Genomic DNA, 14,695 nt, shown 5'->3' with positions numbered 1-14,695 from the left:
CTCTTCAGTTGAAGGCCTTAAATTGTAAGAGTTCATCTCACGTCAGGATGGCATGAAGAGTGTACATGCACCTTGCACATCATTCAGTTGTGGGTAGAGTGATCTTTCTTTGAGGTACAGAAACAAAGAATTGGCATACAATAGTACCTTCAGCTGCTGCAGCTGTTTTAAATTCATTGTATATTCATGTTATCACTTGTTACAAGAGAGAAACAAGTCTGGCATACTTTTGGCATTTTGTGTTGGCTGTAAAATACATGCTGAACGTGAAAATACAGGGACACGTTCGGGTAATTTTACATGTATTCCTGTGGTGCTTTTTGTTGTTTTGGGTTTTTTGTTAACAAACCAGCACCAGTCAACACTGCTGTCTTAATTTCTTTCTTCAGCATTGCTCTACTTATGTCCTGTTCCACAATGGGCTGTTAATTGACAGGGTCACAAAACAACAGCATCAGAATAGCAGATACAGTTTAAAAGTTGCTTTGTCACGTTAACATTGCACAAATACTGGCAATAGGTGCCTTAGTCCCTTGCATAAAAATATGTTTCTTACTTTAAGAAAATATCAACTACGTTCATATTGGTCCTAATCACCACTGTCTGGTACCTAAGGGAAAGGAGCAACTCATTATATACTGAATGGATTTGAGCACATTCTGGAACCTAGGTCCATACAGTCACTGATAAAATTTCTGGCATCAGCTGCAGCAGAGGAAGGGGGAGAGGGAGAAGGCCTGTCTACATACAGTGTGGAGTGTTTCCTCTCCCCACAAATCTTAGTTGCAAACTCATTTTGTAGATAAAGCCAACTCAAGGGTGTATTGTAATGAAAGTATCAATGAGAACAGCATAGAAGAACCAATTATGCAGAAATACAACCTCATTCTTAGGGGTAGAGGGGGTTTGTGGTTTGTTGTTTTCTTCCCCCTCCACACAATTTCCTGATTTAGCCAACACTGACCATGTGACATGGCTATTTTTGCATTTCCAAAGGACTGCTAAAGTTATGCTTTGTATGCAAAATTCTTCACTGAGAAATGTGCCAGGAGAAGAAACCTTGTTATTTTAGCAATATGTTGTGAACAATACTATGATAAACGGAAAAGGAATGATGCCAGGAAATTCAAGAAAACTCAAAGCAAAACAGATGAAATGTGTGGGTATGTCCTGATGAGAGTTTGTGCGTTACGTATACAAAAGAAAAACAAGCTCTTGAAGGAATTTAGAACCCCAAACCTTCTTTCTCCACTCAGAATTGTAACGGTGTGGTTTCTTACTATGGTATTCTCTTTGGTCTTATTATCCTTAAGAAAAAATCTCCACACAAAGTAATGAAGCACAGCAAAACCAGAACAAGAGCGAACTGTTGCACTGTGTTATATATTATTTGTAATATGTACTTACCCTTTTCCACTTGTTAGTTTAAGAATGCACACACTTAAAATTAATCTTTTTTTTTTCTGTCAGCTTCATGACAGTTACAGGAATAATACACATTGGCATTCATGCACTTTAAAAAGGTCCTATTAATGAGTTTCACATCAAAATTCAATTTGTTCTAACAGTGATGTGCTTGCTTTTCATTTGTAGACATCACGGGATCTGGCATGCTTCCTTCAGTTTGAGAATGTGAATGTGTATTACGGTTATCAGCACAAAGTGAAATACAAGGCACCTACAGATCACTGCTTTGTCTTAAAGGTAATGTACAAGAAAAATAAGTTCTGCAAATGTCACACATTTTCTTTTATATGTAAACATGTTTAAATTTGAAGCTCCAGGGACTCTGATGAGATAAAATAGCTCCTGCAACATCATGTGTAATTTCTTCTTTGCTTCATTATTGATCAGCAACATACATTTAGAACCTTAATTTTATTACTGATAGTCTTATGATATGTGTCTACACTGCATCTATAAAGTTGTCTTCAAAACAGGAGCGAATATGCTGACTGTTCAGGTGACTGGACACATTTGGACAAATGGCACACAGGGCAGATGTATGATGAGACTGGCAGTCCCTGATGTTGATGTTATGAGCACCATGGATTAGATACTAAAAAGTATGTCTACTTTTTTTGCAGCATAGTCATACCTGTTGAGGGTTTGTTGAACTGAGACACAAAATCTTGCGGGAATAGACCTCTCGTTTGTCATATTTTATTGCACAACTATTTGTGGCAGGAGGGCAAAATACATTGTTCATCTACTCATGAAAATCAATGCTTGCTATTGAATAAGTATTTCATTGCTGCCTTTCCAGGTAGTAGCGCTGCAAGTAGGCTAGGAATTCTGCATTCCTCTCAGAAAAGGAAAAGAAGCCCATGCTTTTCAATTAAATCAGATAGAAATGAAGCTTTGAGGTTGCAGTAATTGGGCCTTGCTTGCTATCTGTCATTAATACAGATTTTAGAATACAGTGGGATTACTGTGTACAAGGCAGAAGATTTGTTGCTGCTTTTATTTTTAAAGACCTGCAGTGCAAACAAAGTATTAGAAAACACAGTATCTTGCCATCTCAGAAAAAAAAAAGTAAAGGAAACATTCACATCAGAGGTCACTTATAATACCACATTTCTGGCTGTAGGTGCATACTTACAGCACTTTTTTTATTCCATTCCAAAATGTCTGCTAGCCTAATTTACATATGGCCGAGCAGAAGTGGTTTATAGATACATAAATATTTTCTGAAACAGCTGTATCTAATTAACACAGATGAGCAATTTTAATACTATAGTCCTCCACAAAATGCTGTGCAAGAAGCATTTTATCCTTTCTTGTAAAATAGGGGTGAGCCTTCTGAAGTTAACAGGTAAGTATTTCTTCTGAAAAATACAACCTCTGATGAAAAAAAGGAAAAAGGGAGCTGATGTAAAAAATAAGGGGAAATTGATTTTCTAAACAGATGACTGGTCAAGGAAGTATCTGACTAATTTAATGACAGTTATTCACATTCTGTTCAGATGAGAATAAAAGCATGATTTTTGAATGCATGTAGCAATGTGTTTAACTGTTCACAATAATTACTGCCATCTTTTGTGAAAAGAGGTATGTTATTTTCACTAGCAATAAGGCACAACTCAACTAAAATACTTCCTTTATTTCATGTGTGATGTTAGTGCTGTACCCTTAATGTGAAATGAGAAGAACAAGATTAAAAGCTCACTAGGGAAGGCTTATAAATGTATGAAACCTACTTAGCAAGACTGTTTGCTCTGATGCTTCTAAAATGTGTTTGCAGTAAACATCATATTGATCAGATCATTATTTCTGAGCAACACGACTTAGTGTTGAGTAGATTATTTTACGGTGATTGTTCTTCATTTTAATTCCTACAAATCATCATTTGGAAGATTCCTTACGGACTCAGTTTCAATCTTGGCTGCTTTTAATGGTTGTCTCCTGCAGTGGTTGGAGTTGGTCAGGAAGTATGGGCAAGTACTGATATCTTCAAATCTTCTGTTATTTCAGAAGTGGAAGTCTCTCACTTAGGGTGGCTTTCTGAGGGTGGTACAATGGAGAGTTTAATATTTATTATAATTTCTGTATATTAATTTGAATTCTACACATACCTTTTTGAAGGCATGCTGCTGCAGTGAGTTCTGTCATATTGTTCTCTTACTTTTGGAGGCTGGAGCTGAGGATGTCATACATCTTGAGATCTGTGGGCTGAGGGAAAGAGCAAAGTGAAATGTCGATCTCTCTGATTGGATGCTTGGTGACACAAAAGTGTATGGACAGTAACATAGAGCCATCTGTCACACTTAGTCACATTTTGTTCCTGTCTGTTTTTATATGGAAGTCTCCCAGAAGAAAATATCTCTCTTGTTGGGAGAAACTTGTCCTGACGTGTCAAAGGAAAACAAACCATCGTCCTTGATGATTTCTCATCCTGCCATATTTTGAGAATGAAGTCCTCAAGATGAAATGATAGCACTTTTGCAGACAGGTGCAGTGAGCAACAGGTAATGGATTTAACAGGTAGACATTTGTCTTTATTATACTGGTAACCTAGAAATTTTGTAGGAATTTGGATGCCCAGTTTAGTCCAAGCCATTTGGAAATTTCTCCACAGCCACGGCTCTGCTGTGTCTTCACAGCTCTTCCATTCCCCTGTGTGTCCCTCGGGACAGTGGGATTTGTGGAGGTTCTCTTCTGGTTAGTTGTTTATGTTGGCTGCAGGATAAGATTATCTGTCTTACAACAAATGGGGGAAAGTAACTGAGAGAGTAGCAGCCATAGCCCATGCTAGCTGTTCGCTGAGGTGGCTGTAAATCAAAGGAAATTTTCACATTTGGGGAAAAATTTTAGTCTGCAGCCCTTATTAGCTCCAGCAAGCTGTAATGCCACTTGGAATGTTTTTGAACAATAGCATACCACTGCATTTTTTTAAAGAATTGTTGCTTTATGAGGACCCTCTTAGGAACTGCTGTGTCAAAGTTGTGAGCAGTCATCAGCAAAGTTACTTGCTCTGCTGTCTCAAATGTAACAAAAGAAACTGCCCAGCTCACAGGCAAGAGACCAGATTATATTTTATGGTGCTGGAGAAATGCAAGGGTGTAGCAGCTTCAGCAGTACCTTGCTTCTGTGCTATGCAGAATATCCTGCTGAATTCAGAACCAGGCATAATTTCCCAGCCTTGAGGATTGAGTTGAAAAAAATACTGTATTTATTTCTGACTGGTTAAGCTAATTGGCATCCTTACTTCAAGAACAGGGAAATGCCCTTTGTTCATTGAAATGGCAGCAAATGGCCAGTGAGTGGGCTGGCTTGCAGTTAAATATGGCCTCATGCTTGAAGGAAACATCCTTGCTTTTCCTCCAGTTCCCATTTGTATGATGAGCCTTCTAAACAAATAACTAGGCTAAAACCAGTAACATTTGTTCCTGCCTTTGAAGGTCTTGTCTCATATTAGCAGGGAGAAAAGATAAACCATTTCCTTTTGCCACCCCCCAGCCTTGGTCATCTTTATATCTTTATGGTGTATCTCTAAGGAGGGAAGAGCACTCAAGAAATATTACAAGAATGAGCAGAATGAGAATGCATTTTTGTGTCTATGTGCCAGGCATTGCCAAGAACTTAAAAGAAAGAGGAACACTATAACTAATGTTAATCTCAACACTGGTGACTTGGTTTTAGCTAGAACAATGCAATTTCTCAGGTTGTCTGACACAGACGTGAACAATATGGGTGTTGCCTCAAAGTCTTCATGACTACGAACATTTGAATTTTCTTTGAATGTTGCTCCACCCTGGCTCTCTCTAAATGGGACGTGGGTTTTTCTCCAGTTCTTTCTCCTAGGCTCCAGTCAGGTGTGGAGCTTGCAGAGACAGTGAGCCTTTAGTCCTAATGCCTGTCCCATCTAACATGCATCAAATCCCCAGGAGCAATAGCTCCCCCTGTCCTGTTTCTTCTTTAATCTTGCCATTCAGTGATCATACCTGGGTTACTTAGCTGATCCTGGCTTGAGTACTGGTATTAGTGTAGCAACAGCAAGATCATGCACATCATGGGCAGGTTGCTTTGATGCTTAGCCTGAAGCTGGGGTGGGTTTTGCAGCCTGTGATATTGAAACTGCACCTAAACTATCTCAAATATAAATATTCTTGTCTGCAGATCCACCCTGTAGAATGTTCCTCTTACAGCTAGAGAAGCATAATGTGTTGTGAATGCTCCTTTCCTATAATTTCTTCCCATTATGTCAGCACCCCACTGTATCTACTACAGTTTACAACAAAAATGGGGTGTTTTTTTCTTCTTTGTTAACCATCAAGACACTGAGGAGATAATGGGCAAAAGGGTGCTGTGCCAGAAACAATTAAAAAGCACGTCACAGTGTTTACTAGCAAAAGAGAGAGCACTTTGCTGAGCTTATTGAGGAGTTTCCTATCAGGATGATTCAGGACACAACTGCAGTAACGGAACAAAGCAGCTACTTCCTCATATCAGCTACTCTCAGGCAGCAGAAAGCCCAGCTGGGACCAACCGCGAAGGGCACAGCTGGTAGTTGGTGACTGAGAGCGGGGTCACCTGTAGCTGTCCCTGGCAGCAGCCCAGAACTGATATGGCTGGGTCCTGAGGATGAGAGTGCACCCTGGCACAGATGCTCCAGTGGAGCTGGCTTTCAGGAATTCTTAGGCTTTGGGGCAACTATAAAACTTGAAGAACTGTTTTATTTCCCAGTGGCTCCCTGGTCTGCACTGAGCTCTAACCTTCTTAAATGTTCTATACCACTGCTAAACAGGCCTTCCTCCCTCAAGGGAAGTCCCACATTTAAAACACAACACAAAGAACCCTCAGCATATTAAAAATAGAGCCTCTGAATAAAAGAAATACTTCTGAGACATCTGCTTCTCTAAACATGCAGATTCTTCCTATTTTCTACTCGGCCTAAATGTAATGCTTACATAAATTTCAAGATCACACCCTTTACTTTGACATCGGATAAAGCCAGTCTTTTCTGAATAGAGATCTCCATACGCAGAAAATAAGAAAGGAAAGGGCAGCTAAGTGTGAAAGAAGACCCTCACTCAAACCTGCATCTGTCAAGGTCAGATCTGTCCCTCTGTTCCCAGCACAGTAGGCAGGAAAGTGTCACAGCACAGCTCTCCCTGCCACCCTGTGGAGAATGCTGGTCACTCCTGGGAGGGGAACAGTGAGGGAACAGAATTCTCTCTCCTTCACAGGAAAAACAATTTCACACACCTCACACAGCAAGTAGGAGTGGTTTGGTGCCTCAGTTACCTTTGCATTTACAAATGCAATATACATAGGTCCCTGAGGATCTTCTCATTCATCATGTACTATGTTACATGGGAAATGCTGTGGGAATGAATTAGACCTTTTGTAATTCGTTTCATATTCTGAAGCTGAAAGTCCTCAGAACCAAGAGATTCCACCAGGAAGGAAGGAATCTGTTCATCGTGCTAGCAACAGCATCTATTGCACGGAGCAGAAATTGTGAACATAATGTTTATTTTGTGCATTGAATGTCTCTGTGTGTGCATCTGCGCACATACTAGTCCAGGAGCTGATTTTGTCACACCGTGTTGAAAAATCTTTCAAAGCAGACAAATAGCAAGGTAATCTATATGCAAATTTGCCGGTTTAGTCAGTCTGATGTGCCTGTGACAAAGAGAGGATTTAATTATAGTTTATTGGTGCTGGTTATGCTTGAGTAATCTGGAGGTAATGGTGCATAATGCTGAATTAATCTAGGATGAAAAAAATTGGTTTCCTGGGGATAAACTGAGACAAAGGCAAATCATCCTCTATTTCCACAGCTGGGTACATTTTCCTGTGCAGTCAAAACAGTTAAGTATTCCTGGCATCATTTGGAAACCAATTTTTTAAAAGAATTTCTAATGATCCAAAGAAATTTGGGATTAAATTTTCAAGAAGAATAGCTTCTGTTTGTAACAGCAGCATCATTCTAGCAGATAATTTGGTATTTAGCTGCTTAGCTTCTGATTCCCTCTTCCCTCACACCTGGTGTGTGCTCCATCGCAGACTGAGTCCTGTACATAATGCATTCCACACAATGACAGTTAAGAAGGTAGAAGGTGAAAATTAGCAGTGTTTGAGATAGAAAACACTATGAAGAACAACTGTGTAGAACAAAGGGCTAGTGCAGGAAACAAGGATAGAAAACAGGAGATTTTTTATTTCTTTATGTGAAAGATTTGGAAATTGTGTTAGGAATGCTTCAGGTTAAGTGTTTCAGAGTAAAATTCATTGCTAGATAAACTGAGAAAGCAAAAGCAGAAATACTTTTTATTGCAAAACACTTTCAGATATATGGGATTACAGTCATAATACGTACACAGTTTTGCAAGATTAATGTATAAACAATGGGGAGAATAAGGACAGAGAATGAACAGTGAGGAGTGGAATATAATAGCTTCGGAAAATATTATTTCCTGCATAAAGCAGACCTCTTTGGTTACAATGGCTATTACATATATTTTTAATGATCTAAAAAATTTGCCTCGGTCATTAGAGAAATGTAGGTCAAAAGAATAATTTCCTTATAATAGGAGAGTCACTGTTTTATCTGTAGAGTTCACACATATCTTCAAAAGAGCATTTAAGCCTGATCATCTTCATGCAAGGAGTGCATGGCATCAGAATTTGACCGTTTTTAATAGTAGGTTGCAAATTTGAACCACTTCAGTGTGATTTTTGAAAGGTGTTGAGTATTAATTCTACTTGCAGTCATGGGAACCTTGACTTTCTGGGAAGCTAGTTCAACACAGCACAAGTTTATCAGTAACAGTTAAGGTATCCAAAAATATTGACCATTTTGTGAAAATTCAGCTGAAAACCAAAGCTTTTGATCCAAAGTTAGTCACTCTTTATGCTTCTGGCTATTGTTTCTGCCTCAGAGACTGAGCAATGATCCATGTATTTTGGGGCAAGGAATCCAATGAGATGCCTGAATAACTTCAGTTTACTTTTCATCTTCAGTGTTGGGAGAAGGCAAAGAGAACATTTTATTGGGATAATCTCCAATTTCATGCACACATGGCCTTTAGTCATTTGTTTTGGCAGAGACCACAGAAACCACATCATTCAGTTCCCATTTCTTCAGGTTTTCAATGTGTTCTATCTTTTTTTCCTTAGGCAAAGAATTTATTTTATATATGAAAATGTAATCTGTGGACAAATATTTTTTTAAATCTCATCAGAAAATAACCTCTTTATATTCAAGTGCTTCTTCTTTCTTTATCTCTGGACAGTTGATGCTTATAGACAGTGGGTCATAAGAGAACACTAGATTCTGTTCCAAACCTCTTCAGTGCTTTTCTGGGTGAAACATGGCACGTCCTTTTGAGGTGCTCAGACCCTAATACTTTCAAAATCCGGCTCAATGATATGATTAATTCATCATTATTAGGAGTTTTGGCATCGACAGAAAAAAGTTCACTGTAAGTCTGTATTATTTCAAAGTGCTGTTACCTTTTTTTTAATGGGAGAAAAATTCTGAAGTCTCCTTCTACTTGCGTATTCCCACTTTTCATTCAAACTATGTGTTCTAGAGTGGTTGCTTTTTAAGCAGTTGTCTTTTGTATTTCATTTTGATGCTGCATGTTTCAGAGGCAAAGGTGCTAAACCTTTCCAGAGAAGATGTTTTCACTTTGCTGTCAGATGATTTTAATGATCCTCTCAGGACACGGTTTGCACCCTATAAAAAAATAAATTATCTGTGTCTATGTGTGAGATGCATAATATTAATTGAGGTTAGTGCCATTTTGCCTTAAAGTACAGTATTTCTCACGTGGCTGTCATGAGTGATATTGCTATGACCTCTGAATCTAGTTTAGCAAAACCAGGCTTGCATAGTCACTACAGCTCCTTACATCTGTGTGCTGTACTAAGCACTCTTCTGAGACACAGGAGCTGTGAAAGGAGAAAATTGGTCCACAAAGAATCATAGGGATTTAGGGATTTTCATACCAAGTCAGCATTTCCAGGGACTTCCAGCTGCCTAGATTCTTCTTTGAATTGCCTACCATGAGTCACTATTTTTATGCACTATCTAATAGATTTTGCCCGAAGTTTTTAGTGGCAAGTCAGGCTTGTAAAGGTCAGTATCGACAGCAGAGACTTCTGCCATTTGTACTGCTGAAGCAATTTCATTATGGTACAGTTCTTCCAAGAGAGCAAGCTGCTGGGGTGGGGTGTGACAATTCTTGACTGAAACATTAGTAGCATAATTTTGTTATGCTACTTTGTAGCATAACAAAGTAGCGTGCTTCACGAATCTAAACACCATAGGAAGCCAAATGCCTCCATCTGGGCCACTTAATAATAATCTTCTATAGATATAAACCTTCAGTACTAAACTTGGTGCTGTTGGTGTTTGATTCAGTGGTCTGGCCTTGCAGACAACTGCTGTAGGCGGCATCTGCACTGGCAGTATGGAACAGTCCTCCTTAGATGCAATCTGAAGCCCAGGAAAGGTGATGGGGATATTTCCAGCTGACCCTCAATGGGCTATGGGTCCAGTACAGAGTTAAGCTTTAGGTGTCATTCATGAAGTTATATGTAAAAAGAGCCAGTGCCTCTGCTGCTTCTTGGAAGGTGAGAGAGGGTACAGTTCTCAGCTTTTGCAAAGAGAAGATACAGAGTGTCTGAACAGCTCTGAGGTGTCTGACTTCTGAGAGCTGAGGGTTCAGCAGCCTGCTAGTTTGGTCCCTCACTGACAGCACATTGGGACTCTGTGCTTAATCATGGTCACCGATTGAAGTAATTTAATCAAGGAACTGATTGGGGCAATTTGGAGTAGGCCCCACTGGTGAATATCAGTAGTTAAGATGGATTGCCTAGTGGAGACAATAGCCAGTAAAAACATAGGCTGGAGGGTAGCTAGTAAGTTACTCCCGTGATGTCGAGCAAGGGACACTCTCACCTTGTTCACTGACAGTTCCTTCTCAACTTCTCAGGATGGTGAGAACCCCACAGTCTCAAAATAGTCATAGTCAGGGTAAGCAGTGAGGTAAGGAAGTTTGCTGCTGATGTCATGTTATTCAGATCATCAAGGAAAGGGCAGACTGAAGAATTCTGGAAGGCCATTGTGAGGCTGAGGTTCAGTGCTTAGTGGTTGTCCTATATAAATCAAGCATTAGGAATGATTAGGAAAGACACAGATGATAAAACAGTAAATGTTGCCTTACCATGGCACAAGTTCATGGTTTCTGCTCACCTCTGCAGTTCTGGTTCTCTCATGTCAAAGAAGATGTATAATAAACTTGGAAAAATATCAAGCAGGAGCAACAAGGATAAGCAAAGGTAAGGAATTACTTTAAATTGAAGGAGTGACTGAAAAGACTACAAGCCTGTAGGCTAAAAAAGAAACAAATTCCCGGGAATATGATTCAGATCTCTAGGCTCAGGGGTGGCATGGAGAGGTGTGAGTAGGGGTCAGGCTTTCATGTCTCTTCCAAAACAAGAACGTTACACAAAGCTAGTGGCAGTCAATTTAGAGAAGAAGGAGGTGGTTCTTCACAGAGTGTGTGGCAGACTGTGGAAATCGTTACTAAAAGATGTTGTGGATGCCAGAACTCTTTGTGTTTAATAAAAAGCTGAAGAAGTATCTGGAGGAGAACCTAAATATGGGGAAATCCCATGTATTTAGAAAAATCGCCTGACCTGAAAATAGTTGTAGACAGTGAGAGTACAGAGAAGGAAGTATCATATATGCTTATCTTGTTCTTTCTCTTCCCCCATTTGTGTCAAAGTCCAGATACTGGGTTCAGAGACCTTTGATCTTTCATGGTAGGGATGTTCTTGTGAAACAAACACTTCCATAGCGTGCCCCAGAGGAGAGGTCTGCAGCAGCCCCTGTTGAGCACCCCAAAAGCAGATTGCTGTGGCAGGGCTGTGTGTATGTTCAGCATCATTTACTTTGCTTGCTCTATGCCACAACCTCCTCTGCCTTGTTATGCAGTGTGGACTCTTTTCCAGATGTTTGCATGAATCATTTGTTAAAAGATAGAAGTCTTTTATTTTTTCTTGTGTTAAAAAACTGTTGGTAGGTGTGGTGTTTGAAAATGAGGGAAAGATGTAGATCCAGTGGACTTCCTTGTCATGAAAAAGGAGGAGGAAAAAAGATAAAGCTTGTCTTTTTCCTTTTTGAAAGCTTTGGGTGCCATCTGCTGGGTTCAGTAGGACCTTACACACTGGAGCAAAATTGCTAGTTGCTGATTGAAAAATGCTTGAAGAGTTGAATTTACCCAGGGTTACAGTGTCTTTGTTTGCACCTCCTAGTTCTTTTGTCTCCGTTGGTAATAATGTAACCCAGGGGCATGGGATGTACTCTGCCGCACAAAAAAGTGCCTGCTTACAGTTCCCCTTTAAAGGTACCATTCAGACTGAATTCTCTAATGATTTTCACTGTGTTTGGTCACATAATGGAGAAATGGTGGAAGGTAATAAGGATTTTTAAGCATTGTGTCCTGGCCACGTATTGCAGTAGCGGAGCCCACTCTGAGCAGCATTCAGGCTGTCTGAGGCTGCAGGAGACAAGGAGGGGCAGATGCTGGGGACCTGGAGAAGGCTGTTTGTCCAGGGGCCTTGTTACTGCCTCCATTTCATACATGACAGAGGTGTATAAGAGCAAGATACAGCCCTGTATGTTGAATTATGTGAAGGGGTGGTGTGTGAGTGTACCAAGTGGGTGAGGGTCCTTGAGGTGGGCATGGTACCAGATCTGCAGTTAAGGCACCTGGAGACAGTGAGCTGGCATCTCTGGGCTTGCAGTGTGAGATGTGCCTAGCTCTCAACTTTGGAGTGCTCCAGAGCAATGTAATAGAATAGGATAGCCATGGGGCCTTCCAGAGGGCTGGAGCAGACTTTGCATATTTGTTGTCCAGGGGAGATGGTCATCTGTGTGTTTGCAGAAAAATGGCCAACAGAGTGACCTGAGCAGGTGAGTGCAAACACGCAGGGACCTGTAACACAGGGACTGCCTTGGGACTCATTGCCACTGAGACCTCTCGAGTAATATCCCTTTGGTTTTTATTTCCTCACAGTTATCTCCCTGGTGTCTTCACTCTTGCTCCGTAATTTGATGATGCAGGGATTTGGCAGCAATACAGCCTTGTGCAGTCCCAGCCTCTCATCCATTCCTTGCCACTCATTCTCTCCCCAAGGTACAGTGGCCCTTGTGCCCATGCCCTATGTGAGGTCATGCTGTGTACTGCTGGGTTTAAAAAAACCCAAAAGTACAGCATGATGAAATGGGTTATATTTAATCAAGACCAGTTCCCTTTTTTTGGAATCAGAGTGTGGCCTCATGAACAGTTGGGTCAGCACAAGCAAGGGAAGCCTGGTGTCTGCAGTGCTGAGGGGAAAGTGAGGGAAACATGGCTGAGGATTAAGGCCTCTGTATTTGGCTCTGCTTTTGAACCCCTGGATCACCCAGCTGTGGACAGGGTTTGGCCTCTGTGCCAGGATGTCCCAACCACCAGCAGGCATCTGTGGAGACATCTGGCACCTACATGAGCCCAGGGCTGGCAGGCTGCTCACAGCACTCTGCACTATGAGGGATCCTGCCATATTCCCCACCTCCAGCACTGCTCTGCTTTGAATGGGGCTTAATAATAATAATAATAATGGCCCATCTTCGCGAACGAAGATTTGGGGAAAGGTCTTTTACCTTTCCAGCCTGCGCAATGGATTTTTTAGGTGAGACACAGCCTGCGCTGAACTGAGCCCACCCTTTAATCCTAAGGTTCATCTGCCGGGGCCAAGCAAGCTTGGACAATGGCAGTGAGGTCCTCAGGACGTAGGTTTGTTTAGAGTGTCCTTCTCATAGATGGATGGCCACACAGGGCTAACGACCTCCATCAGGCCAGGAGACCGGGATTTGAACCCGTGGTCGCAGCAGTGAAAGTCCTGCACGCTAACCACTAGGCCACCAGGGGCTTAATGATAGATATAAACCCAGGGTCCTTGCTGCTAGGTGTAGGTATGCCTCAACTTTTTAACTGCACTGGCTGAAAAGAGAGTGATGTGACAACAGTGGATCCTTGGAGCGTATTTGGCTATTCCTTTGTGCATTCACAGTATTTCACTAAATGTGTACTTACAATTTCTAAGAATATAAGATATAGATAGAAATGAACATGTAAATAAGGGACAATTAAGCCTTTTCCTTTGGGTTCATTCTTTTCCTTGCATATCAAGAGATCACAGTATGTTATTCCATCCAAGTTACTAAAGACTTACATCCTTCTCTGCTGTAGCAGGAAAACCAAATTCCTTCAGAGACTTCGGGAGAATTTTCAGTCCTAGGCAAGTAGGCAGCCCAGCATTTTGGTTGTCTTTGCATTGGAAAAGTATGTCAGCACATACCAGTACTACCTTGATCAGTAAGGGGAAGAGATCCTAAATTTTGTCCAAAATTAAAAAAAGGTTTAAAAATTGTATGGGTTTCTGATACAAACAAATGAAAAAGAATACTTCTGATGGTGTTGCACTTTGAATGATCGTCTATCTAGAACATATCACAGTTTTACATAACTGTTGTAAACAACAGCAAGAGTAAAGCACAATAAAAATGTATAGTAAGAAAGCTAGAACTCAGCCCAAAGAAAGGCAGTCAGTTAGGAAGAAAAATCTGTTTCAGCTCAAAGTTTATGCTTAAACAAATTTAACATACTCTTTGAAAACTAATTATGTTCAGCATTCAGTCTGGGTGCCTTACATATGACAAACCACAATGAGAAACAGACTTCCTTCCAGTGTTTATACATTGAGTGTTAGACCTTGAACCCCAGAGCATTTGTAGACTTCACTGAACTCTAGATCACTGTTACATTTCTGTAGCCCTTCAATGCATATTACAATGCATTAAAATAAATTCAAGCAAAAGCTGCCAGTGGCAACTCATGTACAATTCATAATCGCCATCTTTTTAATATTTTCTTATACTCTGTTTTTGCTGCCTTTTTTTTTTTTCAAATCATCTTCATGTTGTTTTCCCACAAGGTCACTGTGCAGCGCCTCAGACTTTTGTATAGTGATTTAATTTCTGTGTTTGTCTTATTTTGTGAATTAATATCTTTCAGCACCCCCAGATTCAGAAAGAGTCACAATATATCAAGTACTTGTGCTGCGATGATCGAGCAACCCTGCATCAGTGGGTAACAGGAATAAGAATTGCCAAGGTGAGATTAAAAGTAAATTT

The 14,695-nt window shown here is 40.5% G+C and overlaps 1 protein-coding gene across 1 annotated transcript in view; it reads left to right on the top strand.

Annotated features, from left to right (window-relative positions):
- APBB1IP (amyloid beta precursor protein binding family B member 1 interacting protein) overlaps positions 1-14,695 on the top strand; it is a 64,773-nt gene that overhangs the window by 40,372 nt on the left and 9,706 nt on the right. Inside the window, exons 10-11 of the mRNA XM_027695661.1 lie at positions 1,594-1,704; positions 14,577-14,675. Of these exons, the coding sequence (XP_027551462.1) occupies positions 1,594-1,704; positions 14,577-14,675 (210 nt within the window). The remainder of the gene's footprint in view (positions 1-1,593; positions 1,705-14,576; positions 14,676-14,695) is intronic.

The sequence above is a fragment of the Neopelma chrysocephalum genome, unplaced genomic scaffold (genome assembly GCF_003984885.1).
Source record: "Neopelma chrysocephalum unplaced genomic scaffold, ASM398488v2 Primary Assembly neopelma1_102, whole genome shotgun sequence".
NCBI classification, from domain to species: domain Eukaryota; kingdom Metazoa; phylum Chordata; class Aves; order Passeriformes; family Pipridae; genus Neopelma; species Neopelma chrysocephalum.
Note: the sequence above shows the minus strand (reverse complement) of the source record. Positions and strands in the feature narration are given on the sequence as shown.